This window comes from Cupressus sempervirens, chromosome 11 (genome assembly GCF_028749045.1).
Source record: "Cupressus sempervirens isolate cs-2001-9-10 chromosome 11, ASM2874904v1, whole genome shotgun sequence".
Lineage (NCBI taxonomy): Eukaryota > Viridiplantae > Streptophyta > Pinopsida > Cupressales > Cupressaceae > Cupressus > Cupressus sempervirens.
Window position 1 is genome coordinate 252,894,106 of NC_143128.1, and position 17,460 is coordinate 252,911,565.

Below are 17,460 nucleotides of genomic sequence, written 5' to 3' on the forward strand. Positions count from 1 at the left end.
CGAGTTTTTAGGAAAAACTCGCGATTTACTGGTGAACGCGGCCTGTGACGGATTTAAGCGGCAGTGAGTGTGTTTTTTCTCATTCTTTCTTGTATTTGCATTGTTTAGAACCTTGAGGAGTGAAGAGAAGAAGGTTTGGAGGCATTCTTGGCTGATTGCAAGTGATTCAAGGCGGATTTGAGTGGATTGTAGAGGATTCTAACCGATTTTAGAAGACAAATTTCTTTCCAGGTATGTTCATCTTATCATAGTTTGAAAACTTTTTATAGTTTTATAACAAATGTTCTTTTGTTTTTGTTGTTTTTTGTAAATGTTTTCAAATCATTTAAAATCATTTTGGATCATTTGAAACCCTAGCTTCTAAGGATATGGTTGAAGTTTGTTGTTTGCTAAGGATATGGTTCAAGTTTGAAGTTTGAATCATTTGAAACCCTAGCTTCTAAGTTCTAACTTTGTTTATTCATTTCTCTATATATTTATGTGTAGGGCAGCGGTCAACCATTAAAAAAATGACAAACCCACAAGAAGAGTGGCCACAAACACCATGCCCATCTGGATATATAGGCACTCGGCCTAAAAATGCAAGAGATAAGGCATGGCGGTATGCCTATGAAGCTCCAAATCCAAATGATATTGGGAAGGTGATATGCATTCCCTGTGAGAGAATTATTTCTGGAGGCATAAACCGCCTCAAATACCACCTTGCAGGCATAAAGAAACATGACTCAAATCCTTGTCTCAAGGTAACTGATGAAGAAAAAAGATTCATCCATGCCCTACTTGCAGCTGCTGAAGAGAAAAAATTGAATAGGGAGAGGGCAAAAATAGCTATGAGGGCAGCCATAGCTGAATCTGAAGGAGCTCCTTTTGATATGCAAGAGGAAGAAGAAGCACTTGAGAACATACCAGGATCTCTTCGTGGCCCACGGATCCGCAAACAAAATTTCTCTTTTACCGGTTCCACTTCTTCTACATCTCCTACTTCATCATCACCATCCAGATCCCCATCAGGCATAGGTGGTTATTTTGTGCCCAGGAACACACCTGGAGCACAGTCATCATTAGAGGGCACTGCATGGTTTAAGGAGGTGCATGAGCAAACTGATATTGCAGCAGCTGATTTTTGGTTTTTCAACAATATCTCAATGAATGCCGCTGATAGTCCCTATTGGGTCAATATGGTGAATGCAATGACAATATCAGGCAAAGGGTACAAGCCGCCTAATCGCAAGGATATGAGTGGAAGGTTAGTATTTTACTATTTAGTAATTGTAAATAATTGAGATTCACTTTAGTTCATTGTTATATTTTAAATCTTAATTGTTATAACTTATTTCCTAATTTTTTACTAACACTTACACTTTATTTAATATTACACTTAAATTTTGTAGGTTGCTTGACAAAGCGGTTGGTAGGGCAAGATTGTTGATAGAAGACCAAAAGAAAGAGTGGAAGAAATATGGCTGCACCATTTTATCTGATGGGTGGACAGATGGAAGAAGTAGAACCATTATTAACTTCTTGATTGCTTGCAAAGATGATGTGGTGTTTTGGAAATCTGTCGATGCCTCCAACAAAGTGAAAAATGCAGCCACATTGGCTTTAATGTTGGAGAATGTTGTCATGGAGGTGGGAATAGAGAATGTGGTGCAAATAATCACAGATAATGCAGCAGCATATGTGGCAGCAGGTAGATTTAATTTTTTATATTTGAATCAATATAAATCATGAATGTAATGCTATGGTATTATTCAATTTAGATTTGATGTAATTTGTAAATACTAAATATGGAAAGTTTGTTACTGATTATTGATTTTTTGCTAATCTTTTAGGTAGAATCCTCCAAGAGAGGCATCCCACACTTTTTTGGTCACCTTGTGCAGCACATGTCCTTGACCTTCTTTTGGAGGACATAGGAAAACTTGATTGGGTGAGTCCAGTTGTGGAAGATGCTAGGCGAGTCACGAAATATATCTATAATCACCCATGGGTTCTCAGTTTGATGAGAAAAGCCACTAAAGGCAAAGATTTGATGAGACCTGCTATGACAAGGTTTGCAACGGTCTTCTTGACGTTGCAAAGTATTCTTGACCACATATTGGCTTTGAAGCAAATGTTTGTGTGTGCTGATTGGGTTGCTTCACCTTACTCAAAGAAGCCCGAAGGAGAAGCTGTGGCACGAATAGTCTTTGATGATAGCTTTTTTGCAAAGGCTAAGGAGATTGTGGAGGTAACTTCATTATATTTTTAGTGTATTCAAGTTTCATTTTCAATTCATAACTTACTATGTTATTAACTAATTTGTATTTTTCAAATTTCAAATGTAGATGTCTCTGCCCCTGGTTCTAGTCTTGCGCGCATGTGATGGGCAACAATCCCCAATGGGAGGTCTTTATGAGGCCATGGATAGGGCGAAAGAGGCTGTTAGAAGTTACTATCACGGGGACAGTCTCAGATTTGACCCCATTTGGGAAATAATTGATAGGAGGTGGAACAATATGCTCCACCAACCTATTCATGCAGCAGGCTACTTCCTCAATCCCAAATTCAGGTACTATGATAATTGATTGTCCTTGAAGTTGGGATTTTAATAAGTCTTTATTTTACTTTACTTTTTAAGGTTGTGTAGTAAGACTTGATATCATTTTCTATTTGTTTTAGGGCTGATGATTCCTACTCAGATCCTAATGGAGAGGTCATGGAAGGTCTCTCTAAATGCATTGAGAGAATGATATCAAGTGAAGAGGAGAGAGACCTTATTGTGACCGAACAACAAATCTATGTGGAATCAAGGGGTCCTTTGTTCTCTTCTATGCTAGCAAAGAGAGCAAGATCTACTCAAGCACCAGGTAAAGCGTCAAACTTTAAAACTTTTGCTAATTGATAAGTTGTGCTTCTGATTTTGTTTTTTATTGCTTTATAACTTTTTAAATTTTGTTTTGCAGATGCTTGGTGGGCAAGTTGGGGTGGCAATACCCCCAATTTAAGGAAATTTGCTCTCAGAGTCCTATCCCAACCTTGTAGCTCATCCCATTGTGAGCGCAATTGGAGCTTATTTGAGTCCATCCATACAAAGAAAAGAAACAGAATGACTCAAAAATGGCTTAATGACCTTGTTTATGTGCACTATAATCTTAAGTTGCGCATAAAAAAGTCACAGCTCTTAGAACTACCTGGTCCGCTTGATCTAGATGAGATAGATCCTTATTCTGATTGGACAGCACAGGAGCCAAGTCCATTGTTTACACCAGATGAGATCGCTGATTTGGAGAGGCAAGCCATGGAGGGGGAGGCTGACACTGATTTTCAGTTCACTATGGATGACATTGAGGATGAGGACGAGGATGATGATGATTTAGGCGAGGATCAGGCATTACCATTAGGAGGAGATGCATCCTCTTCTAGTACGCCGAGCCAGTCAGTAGGGACGTCGAGCGAGGGGGCACAGCCACAGAGTTCACAGTCACGCAGCTCACGCCCTATCCCAGTGCGGGGCACTTCTTCTAGGACTAGACCCCCTCGCTTTCCTGCTAGTGCAAGTGGAAAGAGGAAGATGTGATTGACATTGTATTGATGTATTTAGACTTTTAGTATTTACTTCTAGTTTGACAGATTGAAACTATTTAGTAATTTACTATTTTGCTTCCTACCATGAGCATTCTGCATGAGAATGCAATTTTGTACGCATTATGCATTTATATATATCTAAACTTTGTTTCTTTCTTTTGTATTGTCTTTAATTAACTTATTAGATGCATCTTCTCATTAAATTTTGCAAAATAAATGTATTTTTAATTAAATTTCAGCGGTTTTTTAGGTTCCCGAGTTTTTCCCGAGTTTTTTTTTTAAATCGCCGAGTTTTTCCCGATTAAACTTTTGGGGGGCTTGGCGAGTTTTTGCATTTGGCGAGTTTTCCAACTATGCATGTGATTATAGGTCTTTGTTTGTGATCATTGTTCTTTTTGCAAAAAATTGGTAAAACCTAGGTTTTCCTCTCAAAGCAGAAGATCTCGGTCCTTGTATAGAAACAATTTTGTGGTTGCATGTTTGTCTGAGTATTGTGAATCAATTGTGTCTTTCATAATTCATGTTGATTTGATTAAAACATTCAAAACCATCGGTGTATTACCTCATTTAGGTTAGTATTCATTATTTGTCATTCACTTCTTACCCCTTATCTCGCGTATAATTTAGGATTAGGTGATCACTATTTAGGAACCGGTCTAGCTTCCGGAGATTAATCTCTTGTTTTAGGACAACCCACTACTCGAGAGAGTTTCTATGTTTCAACAGTATAGCTAGATTCTGCATCTTGCTATAGGCACAATCCTGATCGACAACAATTATAATATGAAATTATGCCCCATCATAAGGTGTCAATCCCCACTAAATCCCTCTAACCACCATGTTAAACTATGATGATCACAATAAAAAGTTCATTCCTAAAATTTTCATGTTGGCAAAAATGGGGACATTACAATCCTCCCTTCTCAAGATTTGCTTGCCCTCAAGCAATCCAACAACACAATGAACTCCAACCTCCACCTGGATCCCAAATGAAGTAGTATGTGACACCCTTGTCAACATTCAACCAATTGCATACGACTAACATCTACATGCATACATACATATATATATATATATATATATATATATATATATATATATATATATATATATATATATATATATATATATTCATTGTAATGTCCCCAATTTTGTCGACATCAAAATTTTAGGGATTAGCCTATTATTGTGAGCCTCGTAGGCTAATTATTGTGGATAGAGGGTCTTTTGTGGTAGTGGCTTGGCTTGGGAGAGTCTTATCTTCTCCACATCTCATTAAGGTACAGGTTGGTCTCCTTTGGCTCAGATCGGACTTTGTTTGGGCTTAGTTTTGTGTACTTACTATTTATGGTAAGTTGGTGTTAATCGAGATGGACCCTTTCTATTTTTGAAAAGTGCATTTGGTCCCATAGAGAAATAATAGGTATGACTCTTATTTCAGACGACATATTTAAATGATGAGTATTTTGGGAGTTATTATATTTTTAGTGGCCCGATTATTATTAATTATTAAATGGCTTATTATAAAGTTATAATTAATTTCACTTAAGTTGAGAGTTGAGTTATCATTGGAAAGTGTCATTTATTAATTGTTAAGCCAAGTCAAGTGAGAGAACCTAATGGAAGCTTCTAATTAATGTTGTGTAGTGAAGCTTCTTGAGTGAAGTTACATTTTGGCAACAAAAGGGAATTCAGAGGTTATAAATACAAGCTCATTTCATTGGGAAAAGCATGCTTGAATATTTATATGCCTTTGCTGCCTTTGTGACTTTTCTAAATTCTGATTTTGTGTGCTCTTGCCGAAGTATAAGGGTTTTATTTCTGAGTGGTGTCTTTGCAAGTTTGTTGCTGAAGTAAAGGAAAATTACCATTACTTCTCTACTGTATCTACTATGGTTGAGAAGATAATTTATTGCATCTTTCATGTTTGTATGATCTGTTGCTTTGGAAGAAAGCTTCGTGCTAAAAGTTTGTAGTGATCTAAATTTTGAGATTTTTTAGTTTGAAAATTATGGGAGCCTTCCTACTCTACATTCTGTACTGGCAGACATAACTGGCTGAAGATTAGAAGTGGTGGATTCTAAAAGATCTGGTATCTTCTCTCAACTTGTTGTTGAATTATAATAGATTGAGAAGTCTTTCCCTTACTGTGATTGATTGTATCAGGCAAAGAGTATTCTTGCATACCTGTGATTAATACAGAGAGGCTGCTTGGAGAAATAAAGAGATTGCAATCTTTTCCTTGTGGCTGCAATCAAGCCTAGATAGGCTACGGACATAATTGGGAAGCTTGTGATAAATTCCAATAGCCTGCAATAACGAAATTAGAGGTTTGTGGTTGAATGTTGAAGGCCTACGGATACACAGCATAACTGCATCTGCATTAACTAAGGGCGCCAATCAAGGTTGTCTTCTACGTGAGACTCTGGCATGCTGCAGATTACACCTACAGGTTGGCTATCATTGGTAGGGTCAAGTCAATATATTATGGTTCTATTCATAATTCAGTTTGTAAATTACTAATAGCATTAGGTTGGTTAATAAATAAATTGCATGAGAATTAATGTGATTAATATTGCTCAAACTCAAGCTTCATATCAAAAGTTTGTGAATTGAAGTATATTGAATATTCAGCTTTTCTCTATTTGATGATCTTATTTGCAAAGATAATAAACTGTTTTCTGAAATTCAAAGTTCAAATCGTATTCGGATGGATGGCACCTTGGCTTGCAAAATGTTTGACAATGTGACAAACAATTGATTAAGTGAGGAATGTTAGTCGACTGGACGGTCCGGCAGTATTTTGTATTCTGTAGCCGGCGGTGTTTCTGTATGCTGTAGCCGACGGTCCGGTAGTGTTTCTGTATTCTGTAGCCGACGGTCCGGCGGTGTTTTTGTATGTTGTAGCCGACGGTCTGGCGGTGTTTCTGTATTCTGTAGCGACGTGCTACAGAATACAGAAACACCGCCGGACCGTCGGCTACAGCATACAAAAACACCGCCGGACCGTCGGCTACAGAATACAGAAACACTGCCGGACCGTCGGCTACAGAATACAGAAACACCGCCAGACCGTCGGCTACAGAATACAAAATACCGCTGGACCATCCAGTCGGCTAACAAGGAAATTGTTGTTGTTTTCATTTATAACTGTTGTGGGTTATTACATATATATAAATATATACACACACACACATGTACATACATACATACATACATACATACATACATACATACATACATACATACATACATACATATATATATATATATATGCTCTCACTCGCTTATGCATATATGTTTTTCTTTCTTTTAGTTTATTTGTTATGTGGTTTTCTTAAGTTTGATTTTTGGTTTGTTCTAATTTCTTAATTTTGTCACCTTGGTTCTTTATTTTGGGGTTTTTCTTTTTTCCATTTATATTTATATTTCTTTTTGTCCTTTACCTTTCATATCTCATTTATTTAATTGGGTGATACATTGGGTGATATCCCATTCTCTTCTTATATCTCTTGAGAAAGGTTCAATCTGCATATCTCTACTATCCTGCACTTTCTCATCCTGATAATGGATCATGCAGTATGATCCGAAACGTTGATGGTAAAAAACACACACAATTAAATCTAGAAAACAATTTTATATTTTACAAATGGATTGTGGAAATCTGATAATGTTAACCACTAACATCATTAGGACCAACAACATAAACTACACTACAACACTCAAAACTTGTGCTAATGATGTAGGAATTAGAATATCACCAGAAGAAAACCTCACAATAAATATCTTCATCCTAGTCCCGCCGCATATAATATATACTGGACTGGAATCCTAATCAACAATCCCTTGAAAAGACGTAGCTATAGGAGAACTATATGCACTCTGTTTACCGTACGGGTAAAGTAAATGAACGCATACAGAAAGTAACAACAGAACAGTAGCATAATATTCGTAAATGTAAGTGAATGAATCCACTACAATGATCCCAGACGGGATATAAATACTATCGCCGAACCTTCCCGAAGGAGTCCGTCGGCCACAAATATTCTATCTGCTACAAATTATTTACCGCCGGACCGTCGGCTATAGAAATACCACCGGACCGTCGGCTAACACCATCCCCCCCAAAAAAAACGTCGTCTCCTGATGACTCACAAAATTAGGAGACGACTTACAGACTACAGAAAATCTAAAGAGAAGGGGGCGTCCCAGAAGTGTGGTGCTGGCGACGTAACTCATACACTTGTTCTGTTTTGATGCGGAGATCTGTCTGGATCTGAGAGTTCACTTCGACGACCTCCTTTAGAAGAAGTGCCGCGTCCATGGCCTGCGTCCTGGCTAACTGCATCTCGTGCTTAGCCGCATCCTTATCTCGAACCGTTGCCTCTGTACTTTGCTTAGCCAAGTCCTTCTCTTGCGCCGCGGCTGCCAAATCTGCTAGTAGTGCTGCCCGTTCTGTGGCCCATGCTGCTTGCTGGGCAGCCAAGTCGGTGGCTAGTTTCTGTCTAGCCTCAATCTCCGCTGCCAATGATCGCTCTGCTGCAACCCTGCTTGCCTCCGCACGCTGACGACCGTAGTAAACATCTTTGTACAGTCCCACAACCTCATGTGCCAGCTTCATCATAGGAGTGTCAATGGGTCCCAATTCTGGCTCCGTGGCCCAATCGGCCAGCATCTTAGCTGTCTCCGTTGCCGGCCAGCCCCTGTCTATAAAGCAAGTCTCGAATCGCCGAGGAAAAATCCCACGGATATATGCTCTGATCAAGTGCCACTCCCTCCGTCGAGTTAGGGCCTGAATTGCCACATCGTGGCCTTTCTTCAATGCAGATTTCATAGTCCTGAGGTAATCCCGACACCTGTCCTCGTCTGATCCATAGTCTTCCTTGGCGAAGGCCTCCAATGACCATTCCGCATCACTGTTCCCCTCCTCGTCAGCGGGAGCCATGCCCACATCCGGTGCCGCCGTCTGTGATGTTGGCGCAACCATGGCATGTGGCATTCCCTCCTCCTGAATATGAGGCTGGGGTTCCGCTGGCCCATGTTTCTGAACGCCTAGGAGACTGAATGGACCCCGCTTCGTCGGAACTGCTGCCTCAGAAACTCACTAGCTCTATCCATCACCTCCGGTTGGTTGACCCGTGCAAGCTCCATGTTCATCTCCGGTATGGGCTGGGCTGACTCGGCCTCTGCTAAAAAAGATGATGAAACGGTGACTACTGCATCACAATCAATGACCTCCAACCAAACCTGCGGCTCAGACTGTGGTAGAGGTGGCTCTGCAACAGTGACATCCGTTGGTGCAGCTGGAACCACTTCTGCTACAGCCGTTGGCAGGGCAACTATCTGTGGGACGGTATCCGATACTGTGTGCGGAACCACCTCAGCCACTGTCCGTGGGACATCTGCCTCCGCTGGAGGAGTCATAAGAACTGGGGCATGGCGCTGACCAAAGGCCGGAATGATCGTCGAAGAGGCAGTCAAGTGCGTTGAGGTTGACAGCTGAGGCGGGGTAAAGAATGTAGGCCCACCACCTGCTGTCTCTCCGTCAACTTCAGTCGATGTGCTCTCCTCTTCTTCCCCAGATTCAGCCCCGTCACTCATCGAAGTGCCCTCTCGTCCGCTATCTGTCTCTCCGGGAGGGCCCAATTCGCGGAGTACTTTCTTGTGGCCCGCTGCTGACCCTCCTGTATCTAGGTGTCGCCAGTAGAATATGGGAGGCTCTCCATCTGCCAACTTGCCCCGTGGAGGAGCCTCAAAGCCATCCATTGGGATCTGGTGAGCTGCTGCCTCCAGAAACAACCCGATGGCATGGTGCGGCATGAAAAATGTTCGGTGCTGAAGCGTCATGAATTCTTCCATCTTGTCGGCAAGCACAGAGGCCCAATCATATACTACTCCTTGCATGATCCCATTCATAAACACAATCTGCGGAAATGCGATATCTGAAGCTCGGGTGGCACCTGTCAACTTGCTCTTAATTACGTCCATGATACAACGCCAATGACTTCGAATAAAGTCCCTGCGAAGCCCTCTGCACCTCGTCCCCTGGACTGCTGCCTCCTTTTCTATGGGTGTAAGGTCCCTGCATACTAGAGCTATCCAATGCTCCTTCCGTTCCTGTGACAGTTTGTGATTCTTTATTTCCACTTTCTTCCCGCCAGGGCCAGGAATGCCGAAGACTATAGTGAAATCTCTTGGTTTAAAGGACACCGTCATCCGCTGCTTTTTGTACAAGAATGTACTTGTTATGTTCTGGACACTATATGTCTCTATCATGGTGCGCAATACTGATTCGAACATCCGAATGGAAAAGATGGGAAGCTGAATAGCCCAATGTACCTGTGCTCGTATCAAAATCTGTTTAATCTGGTTTGCCTCCGGAGTCTCCTGCCACCACTTCCGGCATTCGCTTCCACTAAGACTCTCAAACTGGACGGTGAGATAAGTGAGTTCTTCCTTGGTCTTCTGTTTCTTGCTACCGGACCTGGAGGGGCCTGCAACTCGAATTCCCGATGCCAAGACCCTTGAATGCTTTTCCATATTTGCTACCAGCTGACTTTTCCAATGCTTCCGCTTGCCCGCTGACTCCATTCTCGTAGGCTGTAAATATCCAACGTATTTCAATAGTGAAAACGGAGCCCAATATCATGAAGATCACCCGCGGCTAATCTCCTTCCCGCCCGCGGCCACTGTGGTGGAGACGTAATGGGTTGAGGGTCTGTGGGACTCTATCTTCTCCCGCGGACCAGTAGCTTCAATTGCTTTCGCGCTGACCGCCCCTACACTCTCATAAACTTCTGTGCACTGCTGCACTTGTCGTCCGGGAATTAAAAACGGCTTTATCTGCTAACGGATTTTCTTAGCGGAAGCTCGTCGAAGTTCGTGTGAGGTAGCCGCTGGTGAGTTGGAGGAAGTATGGCCGCGCTGGGGTCTTTGTTCGGTATTGTCCGTGGGACCTTCGGCAGGTGTTGCTGCGGGGTCTAACTTGCGTACGATCTGCTCTTAATCTCCATTGGCCTTGGTGGTAATTTCACCAAACATCATAACCATGTTAGTCTTGGTGCAAGTCTCGCATGCTACCTTGCTTTCCATTTTGTTTATTAAGTCTTTCAATCTCCTGGCGTAGACACGGACAGTTTCGTGCTTCCCTTGCTTGGTATTGAAAATTTCTGCTACAATTTCATTATCATCCCGCAAGAGTTTAAATTCGGCCAAGAATTCATTTTTAATGTTCTCCCATGTATCCAGCTTCTGCGGATCCGTATCCGAAAACCAATCAATCGCGACACCCCGTAGGGTTGCCGGGAATTGCCTGGTCCATTCGTCGGCATCTGTGATTCCATTTGCCCGCCAGATCGTCTCACATGTCTTACAATGTCGGAGGGGGTCGGCTGTACCATCGCCTTCAAATTTTGGTAATTTTTTTTTGGATCCTGCCATAACTCTGGAGGTTTGCACTCCTACAATGGTCGGCACTCCGACACCGGCAGTCTGTACTCCCACACCGGCGGACTGGTCTCCTACACCGGAGGTGTCAATAGCTGCAACCCTTGGTGAAGACGGAGGAGCCTCCGAAATTGTTTCCCGCGGAAGTCTATCCTGGATGAAGAGGTCACTCCACGCTCGTGCTCCGTTGGCACCGCGAGCCGTGCGAGTTGATGCTCTCCCGTCTGAATTTTCTTCCCTCGGCGAACACAAGTTCAAGAATTCCTCCCGTGCTTCTTCCACCAATTCCACCCGCTGCCGAGTCTCCTCCAACAATTCCTCCGCACTTCGGTTTCCGTTGGCAATCCTTTGAAATCTTCGTCGGCGTTCGGCTTGCTGTGCTAGAATTAAATTCTCTCGCGCAATACGGATTCCATCTTTTCCCTTCACCTTATTCCGATCCTTGTTAAGCTGATTTGGCATTAATCTTCATTCCTCCCACCTTCTAGATTCATAAGGCAACGACGCCAAATGTTTACCGTACGGGTAAAGTAAATGAACGCATACAGAAAGTAACAGCAGAACAGTAGCATAATATTCGCAAATGTAAGTGAATGATCCACTACAATGATCCCAGACGGGATATAAATACTACCGCCGAACCTTCCCGAAGGAGTCCGTCGGCCACAAATATTCTATCCGCTACAAATTATTTACCGCTGGACCGTCGGCTACAAAACACCGCCGGACCGTCCAGTCGGCTAACACACTCATGCCAATTGTATCAATAATAGGTGTAGCCACATCAAAATCTGTGGACATAGGAACATTACCAACAACCGCAACACAAGATTGAATCTCTATAGATGGTGAAAGCTGAACTCCACTTAGGTGAGTGATCAACATCAACCTCAAACAACAGATTGTTATAAGACAATGTTGCATCCATGTCAAACATAGGATTGTCCATGATGTGAACATCAACACTTTGCTGATTGATAGTATAACATGACTCTATCACTACATCACTCATCTCATCAATAATAACAAGTGTACTATCATCAGAGCACACATCTACAACTGCATGCATACTGCTAAACTCCTCGTTGGATGACTCAACCAACACATAAGTGGCTGTTGATATGATAGTATCCTCGCATGCTCCTACTTCCACTATCACTGCATTGCCATCAAATATATGATCCGAGGAACTCATGCCAACAACTACATCATCTGACTTAACCTGCCATGAATTCTCATCACATTCCACCTTAATTGTGTCCAACTCATGCAGAGTCTCATAAGAAATGTCCCGCAAATCTGAAGCCGCAACTGTAACATTACATTTCGCTCTTCGGAAAAGTGGTATCATGCTTTGCTCAAATCTTGGATTCGAAATAAGTTGGGTCACCCATTTGTGATTTTGATTCATCTCATTCATTAGCACATCCAACTGTTTCACAATACCCTATATCTCAGATTCTCTATCCTTTGGTGAAGTACACTCTCTGTGGATATAATGAATACCAAACTTCCTGTCACCATCCATAATGTTGAAAACCAAGTCCTTTACGTGTGGGTAAAAACAAAAGTGATGAGCACTCCTCATAGTGTAATATTGATAAAAACTCCCAATCTCCATCAAGGGCTCATCATCATCAAATTGGGAATCAGAAGATGGCTCCAATCTCTGACTCCGAACTATTGGTCGGGCAGTATCTTAGGCAACCCTCTCATTAAACCTAACCTCAAAATCCCTATTGGGAAGAATTATAGCCAAGGTCTCTACAATCTTCCCCACCAATTGTTGTATATCACGAGAGCCCCAAATGAAAGTACCCTTAGATATATTGTATGAAACCTCCCACAAATCCAAGCTCTCTAGCAATTACTCCATGAATGACTTAGTACAGTAGAAATTATGTGTGGAAGCATTAATCTGATCCCACAATCCACAGCTGATCCCTTTGAAAATGTGACAATGCCAATTGTCCAATGCTTCCAGCTATATGAAAAGAAGAAACAGATTCACTTCTAGTAAAAGGAAGCAAATCACCATGAGAGCCTGTCTCCATTGATGCTCTCACCTCCTTTGTACATACTATCATATCCTAGATGAATGTGTTTGCCACATGATCATGTCCATCATCCTCAATCGTAGAAGCAAACTCACCACTAACCACAATACGTAACTGAATAGGGTCTGGGGCTGGTGTCGACTATACCCATTTTAACTCCACGATAACCTCATCCAACTGTGACTGTGATTCTTGAAGAGCCAACTGAGTATATTGCAGAGAGTCCACAGTCACCTCAAGCCTCTGGGTGAGCTCAGCTACCTTCTCTTTCCCTAACAATGTCTCATAGTAGGTGCTACCCCACTCCAGAAGGTAATCCCTATCAACAACTAACTAAGAGTAACTATGCTTCAAGATTCCGACAGCCTCTTGAAGCGCATGAACCTCTGCTAGAGAAAGAGTACTATCACCATGCTCATCAAACATAGAAGCACCCCAACCAGAGGTAGCTAGCATTTGACGGATAGCATCGTAATGCTCAAGAGTTGAAGAAATGTCGCTATCACTCACCTTTAGCTGACAAGTCACATGATGCCTTTGTAATCCTTGACTCCTATGCAAGCTCTCTCTCACTAACTGCACTGAGATAGGGAACTGAATTAGAACTCTCCACCATAAGATCGCTCATACTTATGCTATCTTCCTCGCACAATTTTGAATCCGACATACAACTTCCATGTACCTCAACAAACTCCTCATCTGAAGAAATGGAAGCCCTTGTCATATCAATCTCCTCGCATGTCTTAGCTTCCACCTCAATAGTAAGATCCTGTAAGCATCGATCTTAGGACCCATCCAAAACCTCCTCGGAGTCATCACCCAATATTTGACAAGGGGTTTCATACCCAATATATCTCATAGCATCATCAAATGTGTCCATACAATCTACATTAAAATCTCTTGACAAAGCCTCAAGTGCGGACTCTTGACTCTACACATATGACTCAACGGTAGGTTGCAAATCATTAATACCATACCATAAACCCACATCTACTGACTCCATTGAAACACCCACATCACCAAAATCACAACTCGGTGACTTTATGTGCCTTGGTCCCATTTGAGGAATAAACTGCCTCCTGCACTGGAGCAACTCTACGATAGCTGACATATAAGTTTCCAATAACAACTCCCTCCTCAGGATAGTCTAAACAGTTAGTGATATCTACATCATTAATTGCCTCTGAACTAACCGTAGTGACTACTTTGGGAGCCTCAACCTGCTGAAGCTCAGTGCTGCTATCCACCAAGGGCACTAACACATCCACATGTCCCTGTGAATAAGTCCATCATCAACACTGTGGATAGAACTAGCTGGTGTCATAGTCAATACAGGTACATCTGCATCATGGATACATGTCGGGAAAAACTCAAGCTTTCTTCCCTGCAACCTTGATCTCCGCCTTCTAAAGGTAGAAACCATATACCTCATTGCTCTCTCAACTATCTGTAGATCAGACAAGCTCTTTACTAACATTTGTTGATGAATCTTATGTTTCTCCATACTTTCATGCAAAGCATTCATTTTCATGCTAACTTCATCATTACTCCATCGACTTCTAGAACTGTGAGTCCCCATATTCCTATCCATCGCTAGAACATGTTAAGAGTGCTGCTCACTCCACATGTAACAACAAATATGAAAATAAAATAACTTTCCCACCCTACAGGATGGCAGGAAACCACTTTGATACCACTGTAATAACACCAACTAGTTATAACTTCGTCAAACAACAAATTCTTCTCTAATTCAATTGTTTGACATTTCGTCAAACACTTTGCAAGCAAGCTCTAATACCATTGTAATATCCCATGCACTTCTAATTTTTATTTCCTGATTTATATCTTGAGAATTTCGTCAAACACTTTGCACACAAGGGATATATATAAATGCCAAATTTTAATTGATACGCTTGCAAAACTCCAAACAACCAACAACAAATGTTTTTGTATTTTTTTTTGAAATATAAAACATTGACAATAATTGAGAAAATATGCATCTACATCAATAAGATGTAAAAACCCCAATTGGCTATATTCTTAACAATCATCAATTTTCTTCATTTTTAAAAATAATTTGACATTTCATTGACCAATTGGGGAACAATTCAGCTATCATTGTACGTTGTCTTAATTTCAATGCTCAATGCTAGAATGAGTAATGAGCTATTCAACATTACAAGCTTCAAAAATTTTGCAAAGATAAATATTGGACACTGATATCAATTATTGCCTTATGGGACAATATATTCTGAAAACATAACTCACTTGACTCATGCCATACAAATAATAGCTACTGAAAATTCCACTACTAATTTCGGTCTTTATGAAATGGAGAAGAACTAACATCGAATATTCTAACAAAAAATGGAGGAGAACCTGGTTTAATGACTGATGATGAATGGCCTTGCCCTACAACTCCAATCAATAATTTGTTCCAACTCCTTGTTGGTTCACTGCAGAACGTTATTATGAAGGTCCTTGCTGCCCTACGTTTGATGCACATACTCTAGTAATGCCGTCCAAAGAATAACGCAAGACATGAGATTGCTCTTTGCACAATGCGAATGAAACACTCCTCTCGTATGCAGACACAAGCCCCAGCTGGTTTAGAGCAGACGACTTCCACACTCCCATGGTTACAATTAGCTTCAGACGTGGGTCAAGGAAAATTGCAAGCTTAATATCAATAGCCGTTCAGCCTCCAAATGCCCAAATGAATCACCATAACTTATCTATCGAGCCTCCTCTTGTTGAACATTGCTTACAAAGTTGTGATTCCAAACTCACAAAGAACACTGCAAACAAATATGTAGTTTCAGAATTTATAACGTCCTCCACAATCATAATTCGCAAATGCCAGTCAGATTTTGATCACCAAGTTGAAGATGTTCACACCCAATCTCTCCATAGCTACAGGAATATAGTAGGAGATTGTTGGCCAATTGTATACTTCAACACAATTGCCAAGAACTTCTTAGACTTAACCCTTATACTTCAACAAGGGCAAAGAAATTGGCAAATTCAGAAACTCTTCGCAGGCAACAAAGAAAATAATCAATCAAATGCTTTACTCATCAAATGGGCTCATATTTATAATCTCCAAATGGCACAAAGTTTCCCAAATGAACTTCACTTAAGAAGCTTCCCACACACAACATTAAAACATAATAAAGTGCCATTATAAACTAATTTATTAATTGCTTTTGGCTCCGAAAATGACCTTTTTCATCATAACTTCAAATTTTAACATGTAAGGCCATTGTTTCTTATTCCCATGATTAAAAATTTTTCGTCTTGGTTCCAACGAGCTATGATACTGAGGTGACCAACTAACAACACTATCAATAATAGCAACCTCAATCTATTTATATGAATAATAATAATAATTCGCCCGTCTTGCAAAAACAACTAAAGAGGCATCATAATTAAAATTTGACAACACTAAAGTGATCCTGATGATGAAAGATGATGAATGAACTTGATGAGGTGACTTACTGTAAATAGACGCTCCCTCCAAGATTCTTGAAGCTCAAACTGGAAGCCTAAAATAAAAACTGAGAGCATCCTCCAAATCCTCTAACTCCACTGAGCTCATCAGAACCAACAGATTGACTTACTATAAATAGTAAGTTCCTCAAACAGAGCCAAAACAAACCATAGGCTGTTGGAAAGCCAGTAACCACACAACTGAGACCCTTAAATCCCATTATCAACACACAAGGGTTGCGATGGTGAATTGACTTGGCCAACTACAAGAACCTGCTAAAAATAGACATTACCTAGAAATTAGGGCAACAAATTCTGATGTAAAACTTTGATATAAATTAGATTACAAATGATTTCTAAATTATTACACGTCCTAAGATATTCAAATCTATCCTCCATGCAATGCAAAATGAAATGGATAGGAACTTGGCAATTGCTCAAGAGAATCTTCCATGCCCCTAAAAAGTCTTCAAAAAGGTGTAAATATGGCCCACAAGTCATGCCTCAACAATATCAACATAAAGACCCCTCATTAATGCACTCTTATTTCTCAAAATATCCCACAAAAAGTCTCTGAAAAGTAATAACTTTCTGACCTTCAATTCCCATCAATATGACCTTAGACACCTTGCCATAACTCTCCAAAATATCTTTGTTTGACTTTTAGAGATAAAAATAAATATCTTATCTTGCACTTTAAGTAATAATTATTAAATAATTTATAATCCACTTACTCAATAAATATCAATTAAGTAATGAACTATAAAGTATTTAATACGTTTATTTAACAATAATTAGGTAATTTATAATTTATTATTTAAACAAAATTAATTATATTAATAATATTTATTGAGTGATAACTAAATCACTTAACAATATTATTAATATAATAATGTTTATT

The 17,460-nt window shown here is 40.6% G+C and overlaps 2 protein-coding genes across 3 annotated transcripts in view; both read left to right on the plus strand.

The window, feature by feature from the left end:
- Window positions 1-17,460, plus strand: part of LOC149529105 (putative aldo-keto reductase 1) — an 82,602-nt gene that overhangs the window by 21,493 nt on the left and 43,649 nt on the right. The gene's annotated exons all lie outside the window — the stretch shown is intronic.
- LOC149529106 (uncharacterized) lies at window positions 46-3,723 on the plus strand. Its single transcript, XM_089811404.1, has 7 exons — window positions 46-231; window positions 487-1,246; window positions 1,392-1,690; window positions 1,833-2,230; window positions 2,328-2,551; window positions 2,662-2,849; window positions 2,946-3,723. The coding sequence occupies exons 2-7, from the start codon at window positions 510-512 to the stop codon at window positions 3,557-3,559; spliced, it is 2,460 nt and encodes an 819-aa protein (XP_089667530.1). The 5' UTR covers window positions 46-231; window positions 487-509; the 3' UTR covers window positions 3,560-3,723.